Source organism: Lissotriton vulgaris, chromosome 6 (assembly GCF_964263255.1).
Source record: "Lissotriton vulgaris chromosome 6, aLisVul1.2, whole genome shotgun sequence".
NCBI lineage: Eukaryota > Metazoa > Chordata > Amphibia > Caudata > Salamandridae > Lissotriton > Lissotriton vulgaris.
Genome location: NC_141694.1, coordinates 432,086,998 through 432,104,094, shown reverse-complemented (window position 1 = coordinate 432,104,094; position 17,097 = coordinate 432,086,998). Strand labels below are relative to the sequence as shown.

The following is a 17,097-nucleotide window of genomic DNA, read 5'->3' as shown; positions in this document are numbered from 1 at the left end:
TGATACAGGCAATCTTGTAGGAGGATCTTCCTACTATTGGGAGCCAATTGAGATTTTTGAGGACAGGGGTGATGTGGTCAAATCTTTTACAGTCAGAGATAAGTCTAGCGGCTAGATTGAGAACAGATTTAATCGGAGCAAGATGGACTTTAGGGGTGCCGGCAAGTGTGGCGTTACCATATTCAATCCTGGAAACGACAAGTGATTGGACAATGGTTTTAAAATCATCGGCTGGAATAAAAGGTTTGATTTTTTTGAGGTGGAGTAGGTTGAAGAGAGCACTTTTGGCTGCATTTTTTATGTGGGGGATGAGATTAAGATTCTGGTCAAAGCTGATGCCTAAGGATTTAACAGAATTAGAGCTGGAGAGGGAGCAGTTAAGTGCTTTGATATCATTGATCCAGAGTTGAATGGGAAGGGAATTGTTTTTGGGAGTGAAAAGGATGATTTCAGTTTTTTTCGGGTATAGTTTAAGATGGTTCAAATGGAACCAGGTTTGGACTCTAGTCAAGGTGTCATTGAGGTGAAGAATGTCCTTATGTGATTTGATCTTGTAGTATAGTTGCGTGTCTTCAGCATAGAGGTGGTAACTGATTTTGGCTTGTTTGAGAATGAGAGTGAGTGGTTCCATGAAAAGATTAAAAAGCGTTGGGGAGAGAATGGATCCTTGAGGGACACCGAGTGAGACAGGTTGTGGATTGGAGAGGTAGTGGTTGAGCTTGATTTGCTGCGATCTATTTTGAAGGAACGAGAAGAACCATTTGAATACAGTGCCTTCAAAGCCAAATCGATTTTTGAGAGTGTTAAGAAGGGTGGGATGGTGGACAGTATCAAAAGCAGCCGAGAGGTCAAGGAGGATTAGTAGTGAAGATTCACCTTTGTCTAGGGAGTGATGAATATCATCTGTGATATTTAACATAGCAGTTTCGGTACTGCATCCCTTTCTAAACCCTAATTGGAAAACGTCAAGGAGATTAAAGGAGGTGATATGGTTCTCTAATTGAGACAGAACACATTTTTCAAGGACCTTAGAGAGGAAAGGAAGGTTAGAGAAAGGGCTTAGGTTATTAAGGTCATTAGGGTCGGCCGAGGTGTTTTTAAGAATGGGGGAGATTTGGCCAAGCTGAAGGGAGGCAGGGACACAGTCAGAGGAGAAAGAGGAGTTAATGATATTGGTCCAGATAGGAGCAGTGGTGTATTTGAGTTATTGCACCAGATGGGAGGGGAGCGGATCTTTGGTATGGGAGGAAGGTTTAAGTTTGGAAATGATGTTGATGATCGTGGTTTCAGAGACTGGACTAAATTCGTTCCATGAGGCGTTGTTTTTAGCTAGGTGGGCCTTTGGGGAAGAGTCTGGAAGGGGGAGAGTAAGTATGGATAGAGGGGGGTCGAGAAGTGCGGGAAAAGGGGAAAAGAGTAGGTTAGGAGTGTTGGGGAGTGTGTGTTGGTTAAGGGGAGGTTGGAGTAGGAAAGGGGGGAAGAGAAAGATAGTTCTATATTGTTGACTCTGTTTGTGAAGAAGCTAGCAATTTCTTCACATCTTTCAGTAGAGGCTAATAGTTTAGGAGGGCCAGAGGAAGTTTGTTTTTTAACAATGTTAAAGAGTTCTCTGGGGCGGTTTCTAGCTTGGCCAAGTTGTGATCGGAGAAAGGAGGCTTTTTCGATGAAAATGTGTTTCTTGTAATGGGCTCTAGCAGTTCTAAGGAGGGCCAGATTGTCAGAGGAGGGATGATTCCTCCAAACGCGTTCAGATTGTCTGAGGGCCTGTCTTTCATTGTTAAGTTCGGTTTTGAACCAAGAGTTGGGTGGGTTATTTTTTTGTTGTTTGAGTTTAATTGGGGCAATTTGAACTAGGGCTTCAAGAATAGAATTATTATAATGATTGGTCAGGTCGTTGGTGCTGTCAGAGAGAGGTGGTCGAAGTAGGCATGTTTTAATTGAGGCTTCCAATTTGCCCGGTGGAATACGTGAAGGTTGCGTGTTAGTTTTAAGGGTAGAGTGTTGGTGGGGGTAGGGCTTGTAATGGTGCTGATGATGGTGAAGAGGATAAGGTGGTGATCAGACCAGTCGACAGGAAGTATATTAGATAGAGAGGCCAGCTTCTTGCAAGCTAGAATAGCATCAAGGGTGGCACCTTTGGTATTAGTAGGGGAATGACAGAGTTGGGTCAAGTTGGTGATGTCCAGAACTTCTTTAAATAGGATGACAGCAGGGTCTTCCTTTTTATTCCAGTGGATGTTGAAGTCACCAAGGAAGAGATTCTTGGAGTGGGAGAGCAATGATTGAATAATAAGTTCGGACATCTCTTCAGTAAAAGAGATACTATTTCCAGGGGGGTGGTAGATAGTGTGCAACCAAATGGAGGGGGAGCCAGGAATAATGAGATCGGTGCGGAGGTTTTCAAAGGATGAAGGGTCTTGTAGCTGTATAAGCGAGATGTTCAGTTCAGCTTTAAAGATTAGGACAAGGCCTCCTCCTGTTTGATCAACTCAATCTTTCCTAATGATAGAATAACCTGGGGGAGTAAGCAGGTCGAGGAAATGGGGAAGTCATTATATAACAACAGTGGAAAAAGGACAATAAGGCCTAACTACCCTCTCCTTGACTAGAAGAAGTTTATTTATATAAAGGATGATCTCTGTGCTTTGACAGCAGACCCCGTACCTTAAAGTCTGAATGTAAGATTTACATCATAGGAACAGCAGAGCTCTTCTCCATGTGAAGGCTTTCTCCAAGTGTGTTAAAACAACATGCCACCTCGCAATATCAAAGCATGAGTTTTCAGTATTGCAGCTGTGTGTAGCATGTTATGTCTAGGTGCTAGGGACAGACCAGAACAGAATAACAAGGGGCATTTTTTATCAACCTTGCACATCATATTCAGACTAAACTCCAGGAAAAGCAGAGAACGCGAAAAGCAACCCATTTTCATGTGAAAGGCACAAACAGACTCTTGCAAAAACAAAGTCATGCAGTAACGTGCGCAAAAGCAGCATCATGGCAGCAAAGCTCATGCTAACTTAGCAATGTCGACAATGTCCCCAAGGGCCATAGAACAATACGAACCATTTTTTAAAAACCCTTTGTTGTTTTTTTCGGGTGTTTTTTTGTTCAAGTTTCAACAGTAGGAGCTATAAAATAGTGTTCCAGAAAAACAACAAGCATAGCTTGTGCAAGAGTACCTCAACAGTAATATTAAATAGCAATATTGTTTACTTTTATTTTGCCTTGCTTATGGCTCATTATATTATTCACCCACTGCCAATATTACTGAGTTCAGAAGTTATAGCCAGGATCATAGAAGTCACAGGACCCACAGGTGGTAAAGTGTCTCCTGGTTTGAGCGGTTGCACTGCTGTTAAAGTTGATGCGGTGCTTGCCTCATGCTCCTTTTCTGCTCTTTAAAGATGTTTCCAGTGCATGCTGCTGGTGCTGCATAATACGTTTTTGAAGATCTTATCACAAATACTACAATTTACCTTCTGTACCACCACATTCTTTTCACCACTGGGGACTATAAATAAATCCCATTCAGTACTCTGCTTCTTTGCACGTGGCTCATCTTCAGATGATTAACTTTTGTTGTCATCCTAGGGGTTTGGAGCTGAAGAAGCCATTTATTTTTAGAAACAAAAGCAAAAAACACCAAACTTATAAAAATGTATCAAAAACAAACAGCGCTGTGAATTTCAACAGCCACACATAGAGGATAAAAAGAATGGGAGCAGGTTTCCTCTTTAAATGATTGAAAGCTGTTTATACGAAGCAGTGGAGAGAAAAAGAATAAGGAATTCCATCGCAATAGCTCTCTGATCAATGTGCATTCATCCCAGATAATACACTTACCCTTCTTTACCCTATATACAGTATAATTGCAGAGTGCCGTAACCTGAATCTGCTGCTTGATGATGTGGAAACCAGTGGTGGCAGCGGGCCCTTTTGCAACCATGAGGGTGATAAAGCGATTTAACAAAAGCTGTGGTGGTAGCCTCAAAGAAGTCTTTTCACACAAACATTTTACACTTATTTACATACAATGTTTCAACCTGGTTTCCTCACTGCATTTAACCGCATCGCTGCGGCGGTTATTTTTCCCCTACGCGGCTTTTTTCTAAAAGCCGCGTAAGATGACGAGCTCAGCTCGTCATCCGAACACGCCCCCCGTGGCTGATGACGAGCTGAGCTCGTCATCAGCATCGAAGGGGTTAAGACCTCGATAAACTGTGAGCTGCAAAATGGGAGCCGTATCCGATTTGAATCCTGTGAATTGGACTTTTAGATAAGTTCCACTGGCAAAGCGTGCCAGCTAATTACACCCTGTGTCAGTTTCGCTAAGACCCTACACTGTTTAACAAAAAACATATTAGCCCTTATTAATGAAGAGGACCAATGTAGCATCTGAGATCTAAAAATGGATAGCATGTTGTGGCTTGAGAGTGTGCTGAATAAACATTCCATTAAGGAACCTTTGCAAGCTCTTTTCACAACTAAACTCTAGTTTAAGGTACTTACAAGATCTTTTATCATGGAACTTGAAAGTGATGCTGAACTGTGTTTCTTATTCTAGACTGATTTGCTTGTGGCAAACCTCTGTGTAGAGTGCCATAGTGGCCAAGAAACACAATGGACTGGACTGCGGCACAAGTAATTTCCAGTGGCTGAAACTAATTTGAGGAATTCATCAATCATTTTTCTTTTTCTAAATCTAAGATACTCCAGTACTACTTGTCGTAGCTTAGATACGCTCTAACCTTGCATACTAAACATTGTAGGGGTCACTGGTGAGATACAGGAATCAACAAAAGCAACACAGTGAATAATAAGAAGCAGTAAAAGGTAAATCTTAAATAACATAAGGTACTAACTAGAATCAATTATAAATTTCAGTATATAAATAGGATATGTCAGAATAACAGGAGACATTTCTTACTGAGGAATATTCCTTTTCCAAACAAAATGAATGGTCTAGCACATTTATTTCTAAGTACTTCACCTGCAGGCTCACAATGGAATGGCTTGGCTTGCTTTTTTGTGAGCACAGGAAATAGATGAATACTGTTTCCTAATAATTGAATACGAAACTACTATCTCCCTTGGAGGTACATGCTGGATGCTCTTTTATTTAAAAACTGAAATTTGTTCAATTAGGCACTATGTTAAAGTAATCTATCTCAGGTGTGAGGAAAGTAGTATCTATTATGTCACTAAAAGCCTGATAGAGAAAATGGTGGCAGCTCAGAGGCGGCCATGGCCTCTGCTTCCATAACTCAGGATGGCCTGCCATGTTTAGAGATCCCTGCTGGGTAAACGGGAATCTCACTACTTTCGGTGATGATACTAATGCATGGCGGCACTGAAACTCGTGAGATTTTGCTAAGCGAAGCCATGTTTGATGCGGAGGAAGTATCCGGAGAGTAAAAAAATAACCCCTACTTTCAGCTCTAATCACACGAGATACGCAAAATCAATACACCTGCTACGCTTTCTTTAGAAAAGTTAACCTAACCCTTTCATCCTCCCTTAATCTAGCCATCCATCCATCCATCATCCATCCATCCAGCATTTCGCCTTTTCATTTATGCATTCGTCCTTTCAGCCTTCCAATTATCAATATATACCTGTATTCTTCCATGCATCCTTTCACCCACCCACCATTGCACTCTTTCACCCTTCATCTTTTCACCCATCTGTCTCCATTCTTTCATTCTTCCAACCATAGTCCCTTTTACCTATTAGTCCCTTTTATTATTAATCCTCCTTTCACCCTTCCATCTATTATTCCTTTTACCCATTCATTCATTCGGCCAGACATTCTACCTTCCTCTTCTTCTTTCTTCCTCACTCATTTTCTCCATCTGTTCACCCATATTCACCCAACCATCGGCCATGTGCCAGCCAGTGCTTAATTTGTAAAAAACTAAGTGCTAGGGTTGTTGTCAGGAGGCCACTGCAGCTTAAACCCACATTGCCATGCTCTACTGCAAATTATAGGAACAACACAACTACTAAATATCACACTCTTACAAGTGTGACAATTAGAACTATTTCAGGCCCCCAAAGCTGTAAGAATGGCTTGGGCAGCAGGTAATAGTCATTTTGAATGAATATAGCATTCATAATTACATGTTGTTGTGGTCATCCCTAAATTATCTAGACAGTGTCACAAGTGCCGGTGCTGACAATTAAGTGCTGGTGCCGAGCACCGGAAACTGCCAACTCAATTTAAGCACTGGTGTCAGCCCATGTAAGGTGGTAGAGTGGAGGATTCACAATTCCGTGGCTCCAACCACTCTACCGAGCTTTTTGGTTTTTCAAGAACAATCTACTGAAGTATAAAAAACAAATCAATGGCCCTGACACACAGGACATTTTCTCTTGCCATTTGGTGCCACTAAGTGGATTCCCGTTGTGGTACTGCTATGTCGAAATATGACAGAGGCAATGTCTTTATGACCTGTTGGCCATTTGGCAGATGTGCCATCAGGTCAGAGGTTTCTGATAGAAGAGCCAGCTAAGACTTTCCTGTTGGAAACCCAGTGATTTCCTTGGCTTTAAATGGAGTGAGGTAACTCCAAATTTAGGGGAGTGGGCTCACTGCAGGATCAGCACCAAAGCATGGCTCACACTGTGCCAAACTCTAGTCATGTTAATACTGTCACTGCTGTGACAAACCTGTTAGACAATTTGTAAAAAGGGAACACTTTCTGTTACAGATGTGGATCTAAATCACTCCTAGGCATCTACCCCATGTGTCCTGCTCTTAGAAAAAGATGTGTCCTTTGCAAGAAAATAGGTAATTTTCAAGGCTCATGTAGATCCTCTAAGAGACCTACCAGAGTCATCAGCATTGAATACTCTCAAACCATTGATAATTGTACAGAACATTTTCAAGATATGATTGTATCAATTGAGTGTAACTCTGTTTTTAGTCCTCATTGTGTCAAAGGTCCTATAGGGACAGCATTCTTTGTAAATATAGCGATTCCTATCATGGCAGATTCTGGTTCGTCTATAACCATCTTATCAGATGTCATGTTTCTTGAGAAATGGCAGGGATCCATTGCATTATATCAAACAGACGTCAACCCCAAAGCATTTGGTGAGTTTGAGATAGACATGTTGGGCTACTTCAACTCAAGATTAGAATGTTTAGGAAGGTCCATATTTCCAAAGGTATATGTTGCAGTTAGGGGACGCAACATCATTGGTTGGCAAGACCATGCCAAAATGGGTTTACATCTTGTTCCAGGCTCTGATAACCCAATTACTCTTGTGATATTCCTCAGGGCTACAGTCCTGCTGGCTCTAGGAATGAACCACACCCCAAAACTGATTGCCTATGTTTAACATACCACACCTTTGATCTTCAAAAGGTTCTGGATAAATTCCCCACACTCTTTTCCAACAAATTAGGGACTGTCAAAGTTTTCAACACCAGATTAGACTTAATCCAAACGTTCAACCCTTTGTCCATAAGGTACGTCCTTTGCTCCTTAGTGCAAAGGATGAACTCAAGTCAGTTCTCAAGTCATTTTGCGATGAAGGTGTCATTGGTCCTTGCGATTCCTCCGATTGGGTTTCCCCCAGCATCCAGGCTCAGGGTCGGACTGACTAGTGGGCATTTTGGAATGCTGCCGAGCTGGGGACTGATTTTACAGCGGTGTGGGCTGATTTCGATGATGGAGACCTGCGTGTGCTTTGAAATAAACAAAGCAAAACGAAATGAGTCAGTCTGGCCCTGTCCAGGCTCAAGGATGCCTCGATCTTGTAATGTATTCCTTTAAACATGGTTCTACAATCGGATGCTGAATGGTGTGTGCCAGGATTTTGACAAAGTTAAGAGATCCTTGTATGCGGCGGGAGCGTCTGGTTGTGGGTGCTGTTGACTTCTAAATAAAGAACAGCTTTCTTACCTTCACGATCGCCGACCTCCATTACTTCACTGCCACTGCCAGAGTACAGCTTCTTCCATGATCGCACACTACACAGGTTCCCCACCCAATACAGACACTGCTCTTATGCATGAGAGCAGCACCAGGATACGTTTGAATGGCCTGGAATGATACTCTCTCAGAGATGAGGGGCCTGTGCCTTTTCTCACACCTGGCTGTACAATATAGCTGAGTTGGAGAAATTTAAGTGTGCTTGTCGGTTTGGCCGCCCCAAGACGGCCTGCCAAACTGGCATGCACATTCACAGTGCGCAACTCTCCTCCTCCCTGCTCATCCTGCTGCTGTCATAGATGATGGCCCCGCCCCTCCCTAGACTTGTTGAGTTTTAACGGGGTAAACCCATAGAAAACTACCCGACCTGGGTCAGTTATACAGTATGCTATAGAGATGGTCGTGGGAGTGCTTCTCTTAAATCACATATAATGAAAATGCATTAAGTGGAAAAAAAACTTTCACCACTTAAGACTTGAATCTGATTAAAAAAACTGAAATTTAATTTCCATGGATTATGCAGGCATGAAGTGCAATATTAAATCAAAGCATTAAGGACTTGCAAAATAGTTGCTCCAAACATTGGTAGTACATGAAAGGTCAAAGAGGTCTACCTCTTTTTCTATAATGATATATGAAGAGAATTCCTTCAACATGCTAATACTTAGACAATGTGTGTCTTCTTAGATTTCCAGGAGCTACTTGAGAGCCCTTTAGGGATTGTACGCCGTCCCTCCTTCCCTTTACAAGTATGTGACATTGACATCACCTCTTTGACCTTTCACCACTTATACCCACACTGTCACTGCATTGAACCCCCCTTTTAATTATTCCTAGGTGCTCTACCTAACCCTGTCCTAACGAAGACCGCTATGAGAGAAGCTAATCGTCTTCCATTACCTTGGGGTCGAAACGTATATAATCTACTTTATGTCCACAAGCTCAAAGAATGGAATAACCCGGTATACCGGTGGAATTGTATAAACTCTGCCCAGACAAAATGGCACCGTATCTCCGTAAGATGTTTCTGTCATCGCGAGATCTCAGCTCTCTTCCTCGGGATCAGAGACTGGCGTCCATTGTCGTCATTCATAAAGATGGCAAGCCCTGTGATCATTGCTCATCATATCGGCCGATTTCGCTTTTGAATGTTGAGCCCAAAATTCTCGCTAAACTTCTGGCGAATCGGCTGGTTACGGTGATAGCGGACTTGATCCATCCGGACCAATCTAGATTTATACCCCACCGAAACACCGCGCTCAATTTACGTCGCCTCCACAGCGTCTTAGCGAGGGCGGGGTCTCTTTAAGAACCGGCCATTTTGGTTTCCCTTGATGCCTCGATGGCCTTCGACATGGTTGAGTGGCCGTATTTGTGGGCTGTTCTCGCTAAGTTTGGGTTCGGCTCCAAATTCATTGGGTGGATCAGACTCTTGTATGAGCAGCCGCTGGCACAGGTGGTGGTTAATGGTAGGGCTTCGGAGACCTTTACCCTTGGGCGGGGAACGAGACAGGGGTGCCCCTTGTCGCCGCTCCTCTTCGCGCTTGCCCTTGAGCCCCTGGCTGCGTGGTTGCGATGGGAACCATCGCTTAAGGGCATCCGTTGGTCGCCTGATTTCGAGGACCGTATATCACTTTATGCTGATGATATATTGTTGTACCTTACCTCTCCTCGTAAGTCGTTGGACGTCCTGTTTGATGTGCTACGCTCCTTTGGGAGGAAATCCGGTCTGGTCATTAATTGGGCCAAATCCTGTATTTATCCACTCACGGACGATGAGCTCCTTCTTCCCCGCCATTGTCCGATACTGGTCTCTAGAGATGGTTTCAAATACTTGGGGATCTACATTTCACTGGACCCCAAAGCCCGCTATGAGTGGAATTTGTTGCCTCCGCTTTCCCGGCTTCGTTCGGATGTTGCGGCGTGGTGCGGCCTGCCACTATCCCCTTTGGGAAGGGCGGCCCTGTTCAAAATGATGTCTCTCCCCCGCTTTTTATATGCCATTCAAAACACACTTGATTTGGTACCTGCTGGCTACTTTTGAGAGATCGAGGGCTTGCAGAGGCGGTTGGTATGGGGTGGGCGACCATGTATCGCACTGGCAAAATTGACTCTGCCTTGGTACGATGGAGGTAACGTGTTGCCCGACATCAAGCGCTACTATTGGGCTTCCCAGTTGAGTGCTGTGAACCACGCTATGTACGGCCCTGTCCCAAACCCCGCGTTTGAGATGGACAGATGGCAACTCCCTGGGGGAGATTACAATTGAGCGCTCTATTCCAGAGCCGACCGGAAGCACCTCACGGGCCCTACTGCAGTGGCTGTGCGAGTTTGGGGAAACGCGACCGCCACCACGGGCTGGACAGATAGATTGACGAAATCTACCCCATTGTATGCCGCGGAAGCGCTAGGTGGCCTGTGGACGTCGAAGGGTTTTGACAGATGGGATCTCATTGGTATTAGCAGGGTGGGCGACCTCTGGGCCAAGGGTACAGTCAAGACCTTCGAGACACTTCAGCGAGAATATAAATTGAGTGACAGGGAATATTTCCGGTACCTCCAAGTCCGCCATGCGATTAACTCGGTTTTCCCGGCTGACACTTCTATCCCGGAGGCTACACCTCTTGAGGATAGAGTGCTTGATGGATACGTCCCCGATAGCACTATATCTCTCATTTACAAGAAACTTATCAACGATCGCTCGGATCTCCTTCTGCAACTGCGGACTGTTTGGACCAGTGACGGATTAGAACTGGACGATGAAGACTGGCAGGCGGCGATATCCTCCCCTAAGGAGGTTGCGATTCCGGCGCGTCTTAGGCTGGTGCAACTTAAAATACTGCATCGGGTATATGTCACGGGCCCACGACTGATACATATGGGTTTTTCTGTGGATGGATTGTGTAGGCGCGGATGTGGTATGCTGGCTACCTTTTTGCATATCCTCTGGGAATGTCCGGAGGTGGCGGCGTTTTGTCGCCGAGTGCATGCGGTTATGGGTGAAGTGACGGGGGTTGTGTTGTTGCCTGAGGCCAGGCGTTGTCTGTTGAATGTCTGGGAACCGAATGACTGTACTGTTGCTCAAACTCAATGGGTTACATTGGGTAATATGGTTGCTAAACGGGACATAGCCCAGTTATGGGGTTCCCCAAGGCCGCCGACGCTCCTGCAGTGGAAAGAAAATATGGACTGGTCCATGTTCAGAGAGAAAGTTGTGTATGTTTCCCGCGACAGACCCAAGAAATGGGGTAGGATCTGGGGTCAATGAAACGCGTACCGTGGTGAGATTTGTACCCCCCCATTCACCGACCTTCCGGATCCGCTTCTTCTCCCTTGATCGTGCGTTCCCTATACTCAGTTTTTGTTGACTACACTGTATTGGTCTGCTACCAGGTTCCCCCCCCCCTACCCTCCCCGATATTTCTCCTCATTCCTATTGAAATACGTTTTTTCACCCGCCTCCCACTGCCATAAGGGACAGCCAGTTTATGCATAGTACTGCCTCGATCTTTCTTTTTTGTATTTTTGTTTGTGATTTTATTTAAATGAAAGATAAAATGTAAAACCTTTCACGGATCCTAGCTATACCACCTGCTTGTACATAATCATGAAACATCGCTGCCGTACCCCCGGGTTGTCGGCTGATGAGCTGTGTATTTTGATGTTGATGTTAATGTGTTTGACTGACCAGCCTCCGTGGTTGTGGGTCTGTAACTGTCTTTTATTTTACATAATAAAGATTTAAAAAAAAAAAAAAGAATGGAATAACCTAATAATATGTACCTATGAGTTATGTGTTGATGGGAACAACTGACCTATAATAGGCTGGAAAGCATATAATAATAAATGCGTTCATGTCACCATACCTTTACCCTGTTCCTCACTCACCGACTCACTACCATTTACCCTACCCTTCTTTCTCTTCACACTAAGAGCACTGTAAATATTGAATGCACTACCAATGTTTTGAGCAACTATATTGCAAATCATTAATGCTTTGATTTAATATTGCATTTAATGCCTGCATAAACCATGGAAATTAAATGTCTGTCTTTTTTAATCAGATTCAAGTCTTAAGTGGTGAATGTTTTTTTTCACTTATATACTTTTTCATTATATGTGATTTAAGAGAAGCACAACCACGAACCTCCCTAGACTTGGGCCACTCGGCTCAGCCAGGGAAAAATACAACAATAATACATAGTTTTATTATCTTTTTCTATCTCCTGCTCCGAGAAGTGGAGCGACGCTCCTCTGCTATACATAACTGAGGAGCCACCTACAGCCACATGCATCATTGTTGCCGTTTGCAATTTCTTATTTGCGAAAATTAAGGAATCGCAATTAAGAAATCGCAAACGGCTATGCACCAAGAAATCGCAATTTTTTTGGCGATTTCTTAAATTTCCTTAATTGCGATTCACAATTTGCGAATCGCAATTAAGGAATCCCTTCCCATTGATTCCTATTGGCCTAGAGGCCCATAGGAATGAATGGGAAGTCATTTTCAATTTGCGATTAGCAATTTGCGAATCGCAAATTGAAAATGCAATTTCAAGGGTGCAGGGGGGGTCGAAAGGACCCCCCCTGCACCCCTGAAATATAACTTTAAGTGCATTTTTCACACACACATGCCCCAAGGACATGTGTGTGTGTGTAAAATGAAACTTTCAAAATGCACTTTTGTGCATTTTTGAAAGTTTTCGCAAATTACCATGAAGGTCAACTTCATGGTAATTTACATCTCCCTATTTGTGAATTTGCAAATTTAAAATGTTCATGCATTGCATTTAAGATTTCTAAAATTGCGATTTCTTAAATGCAATCGCAATTTTAGAAATCACAACGTGATTGCGATTTCTAAAATTGCGAAAAACATGATGCATCCCAATTTTGTCAATTGCATTCGCAAAAATCCGAAAATTGCGATTCGCACTGTTTGCGAATGCAATTGACAATGATGCATGTGCCCGCTAGGGTATTTTACACGGGATGGGAAACATGTTGTGAGTAGCATTGTTCTTCGAAATACAGCGAGATTAACCTTTTTAGCTTAAAATAAAACTCAAACTTTAAATACCCTTGATGTATTGCAGCACGCCTTGGGAAATTTAAATTGAAAGTCAAGGAATACGGTAACCAAGCTTATTAAACAGCAATTAGAACTCTTATCATAGAGTCTGATTTGTTTCAAAGTATTAGGATCAGCTTGCACTATTTATATTAACAGTATCTGGCTGCTTGCTTGTTATGCTATTGTTTTTTTGATCAATCTGTTTTAACATTGAGGTGACACCACTCTAATCTGGGGTATTGCCTGATCTTGTACTGTTCTAGATTATGACACTAATATTACTGCTCCCTCGTTATGCTATTGTCTTTTTATTTGTGTGGCCATTCTTAACATTGAGGTGACGCAGCCCTTATCTAGGGTGTTGAAGTATCCTGTTTGGTTCTAGATTATGATATTATTGCCGTTCGCAGCAGTCTGTTCTTCCCTGGACTTTGGAGGTGATTGCAGCGTCAGGGACTGCGAGGACCAGCAGCCCTTTTCAGCCACAGCTGTGTCCTCTTCCCGCATTGCTCCCGCCCTCTGCCTGCATTTTAAATACTGCTCGCGGCCCCCGCTCCGCGGGAGCCGCACGCAGCAGTTTGTTCTGCCCTGGACTTTGGAGGTGATTGCAGCATCAGGGGCATCTACAAAGGGAAGTCTTGCATGACTTTATTGTATTTAGGGCCAGATGTATGACCATTTGATTTTGCGCCTCACAATTTGCAACTCACAATATGTCGCAAATTGCGAGGCGCAAAATCAAATGTACAACAGTGTGTTTAACACTGTTTGCTATTCCCAATGGTGTTACAAATTTCGAGGCTCATTAATATTAATGAGCCTCTGGCAATTTGCGAGCCCATCAGGAATGACAGGCCCTCCCAGGGATGGTGGCCTGCTGGGCTCAGCAGACTACCACGTCTGGGACTACTTTTATATAAAGCAGTTTTTTTTTAAATGCAGCCCGTTTTCTTTAAAGGAAAATGGAATGCATTTAAAGAAACCAAAATGAAACGTTTTCGTTTCATTTTTAAGGGCAGACAGTGCTCCCTAGGACCACTGTCTGCCCTTGAAAAATAATGTTGCATGCTTTTGCAAATGCATTACCACCTACTTGAAGTAGGTGGTAATTGCGAGTGTTTTGCGACCGCAATTGCAGCCGCAAAACATTAGGACATGGGTTTGAGAATAGCTATTTGGAAGGGAATGCCCCTTCCAAATAGCGAGTTTCTAAAAAATTGTTTTGGTACATGGCCATGACAATTTTAGCATGCTGAAACGGGTTGTTAACCCGTTTGTGCATGCTAAAAATTGTTCGTACATCTGGCCCTTAACCTCCTGCTACAGAATGATTGTTTTATCATTGTATTATTTATTATGAGATGCGTAGAATATAATTCAATATGTAGATAAAGGGGGTAACTTTCATCATAGAGATCCTATCAGACAGGTGTGGGATCTCTAGATCTCTCGCAGTTCTCCACTTGGGGATGGACCCAAAGGCTAGAGCTAATCCTGTAAGCCAGTGAGCTGCCCGCAAACATTGAGTGAGCCCCAATTGTTTTTCTATTGAACTGAGTGGGTAGCAACCAGAATAATATTTGTCCAGGCAGTCATGCTACATGATTCCGGTTTTCGTCGAGGCTCTTAACTTGATATGCAGCAGAATACCTGGATGGTCACATTTGTTTTCAAATGCTCCAGAGTGTTGTTCAGGCTCAGAGTGCAAATGAATATTATTGGATCCAAAGATATGCGGAGTATATTGAAGGATGAGTTTTACTGGGAAAATATATGCTGCTTTATGACAGATTTTCTGGTGGTTGATACAACGCAAGTGGTACATGCAATTATCAAGTGGTCAAGTTTGTTTGTATTCATGGTCCATGCTGGTCAATTGGTTTGGCCATTCGGTCTTCTCTTAGAGAACAAGAAATGTGTAACAAGAAGTTTCTTCAAACAGTGCGCCTCCCATTTGAGCTGCGCGGACTGTGATTAAATAATGGCCACTGTGGCCTAAAAAGGTACTGTGCCATGTTATTCCACGTCTCCACCTTGCAATAACACTAAGTAACACGTCCTACAGCTCCTGCAGTGCAGATGCAGTGCTTTGGATGTACACGGAGCATCGTAAGCAGCTCGCCTGTATCAGCATCCAAGACAGCGGATACATTGTATTCATCCAAAAGGGGGCTTGCGGGTGAGATGGGATGGGAATCAGTTTTGGATGTTTTTCTATTTTCATAAATTACAGTGTAGGGGAGCTAGCAGGTAAGGGTTACCTGTTACAGATATAATGGTCTCTCTGGGTTTAATAAGCTAAGTTTTGTGAAGGGGAGATATATAATTTAGCAAAGCTGAAGCTTCGTATATGAAGTAACAGCTTCGGTTGAAGGTGTGATTTTGAGACCTGGGGCCAGATGTACGACGAGATTTAGCATGTGCAAATGGGTTTGCAACCCTTTTGCGCATGCTAAATCTGATAGGGCCATGTACAAAAACTAATTTGCAATTCGCAAAATAGTGTTTTGCGACTCACTATTAGGAATGGCGTTCCCTTCCTAATAGCGACTCACAAACCATGTACGAATGTTTTGCGATGGCAATAGCGGTAGCAAAACACTCGCAATTTACCCCCCTCTTCAAAAGGGAAGTAATGCAGTCGTAACTGGGAAGGAGTCTCCAGAGGACCCATTCCCCTTTGCAAATGCAGGAGAAAATATTTGTAGGGGCAGGCAGTGGTCCCAGGGACCACTACCTGCCCTTAAAGAACTAAACGAAAATGCTTCAATTTTTTTTTTTTATTCAGCTCGTTTTCCTTTAAGGAAAACAGGCAGCATTTAAAAAAAACACTGCTTTATTTAAAAGCCGTCCCAGAAATGGAGGTCTCCTGAGCCCAGCGGGTCACCATCCCTGGGAGGGCCACCCTTCCCAACGGGGTCGCAAATTGCGAGTGCCTCATTAATATTTATGAGGCTCTCATTTTGCGACCCCATTGGTAATCACAATCAGAGTCTCTGATTCAGTTGTACATTGTAAATTGCGACTCTCAATTTGTGACTCACAATCGAGCGCAAATTGCGAGTCGCAATTTACACTGGTCATACATCTGGCCCCAGGACAGATTTGTTCAGAGATTGCTCGAACCAGGATTTTGGTGGCCAGAGTAAAGGAAGGCTCCGCATCTATTACTGCCTGCACTTTACTCCATCTTTGTTCATTTTGTTTGTATGATGTGTTGCCCTCTAACATATATATTTATGGCACCTAAACTAAGGTTTACTGGCTCTCCACTTTCCCTGCATTCATTTTATTGACGGAAACACTTGCGGCAGCCTGAAGTAACATTTTGCAGGATTGGCACCAAATACTTTACTGAAAGTAAATGAACATACACTATAGATAAAGCAGGCAGTATCATAGGCATCTTTAGCCTACCTTCAAAAACAGGGCAACGTGATACTAGTTGTGCAGAGAACATTAAAAATATTTTATTAATATTTATTTTCAGGTTCCTGTCCCGAAGACGTCCCACAATGATATCCATCGTTGTTACCACTTTCTTGGCCATAATCAGCATTTCAAAATGCCAAAATGTACAAGTATCATCAGAGAGAGGTAAGTACATTCCCACATCAGATAAAATGTAAACTTTATAACAATTAATGTAAAGATTAATTTCTTATTTTGATATATACACGCACACCCTTTCAAGTAGCTAGATAAATATGTAAATATTTATGAAATTCTTAGTAATGCACATTTCTTGCTGTATGTATGTCTGAATTAATGAATGCCAGTGCACAGATTTGGTTTAGAGGCAAGTAACGTTCAATCAATCAATCAATCAGAAAATGTATATAGCGCGCTACTCACCCGGAGGGTCTCAAGGCGCTGGGGGAGGGGGGGTCTGCTACAGCTCGAACAGCCAGGTCTTGAGTTGCTTCCTGAAGGAGAGGTGGTCCTGGGTCTGACGGAGGTGGATGGGGGGGAGTTCCATGTCTTGGCCGCCAGGTAGGAGAAGGATCTTCCTGCCATGGTGGCTCTTCGGATGCGTGGAACAGCGGTGAGGGCGTGGCTGGTCGAACGAAGCTGGCGGGT

General features: G+C 43.3%; 1 protein-coding gene across 1 annotated transcript in view; it reads left to right on the top strand.

The window, feature by feature from the left end:
• The window catches only part of COL21A1 (collagen type XXI alpha 1 chain), a 271,502-nt gene that overhangs the window by 60,191 nt on the left and 194,214 nt on the right, over nt 1-17,097 (top strand). The window contains exon 2 of the mRNA XM_086925214.1: nt 16,508-16,614. Coding sequence (XP_086781340.1) covers nt 16,533-16,614 — 82 coding nt within the window. The 5' untranslated portion in view covers nt 16,508-16,532. The remainder of the gene's footprint in view (nt 1-16,507; nt 16,615-17,097) is intronic.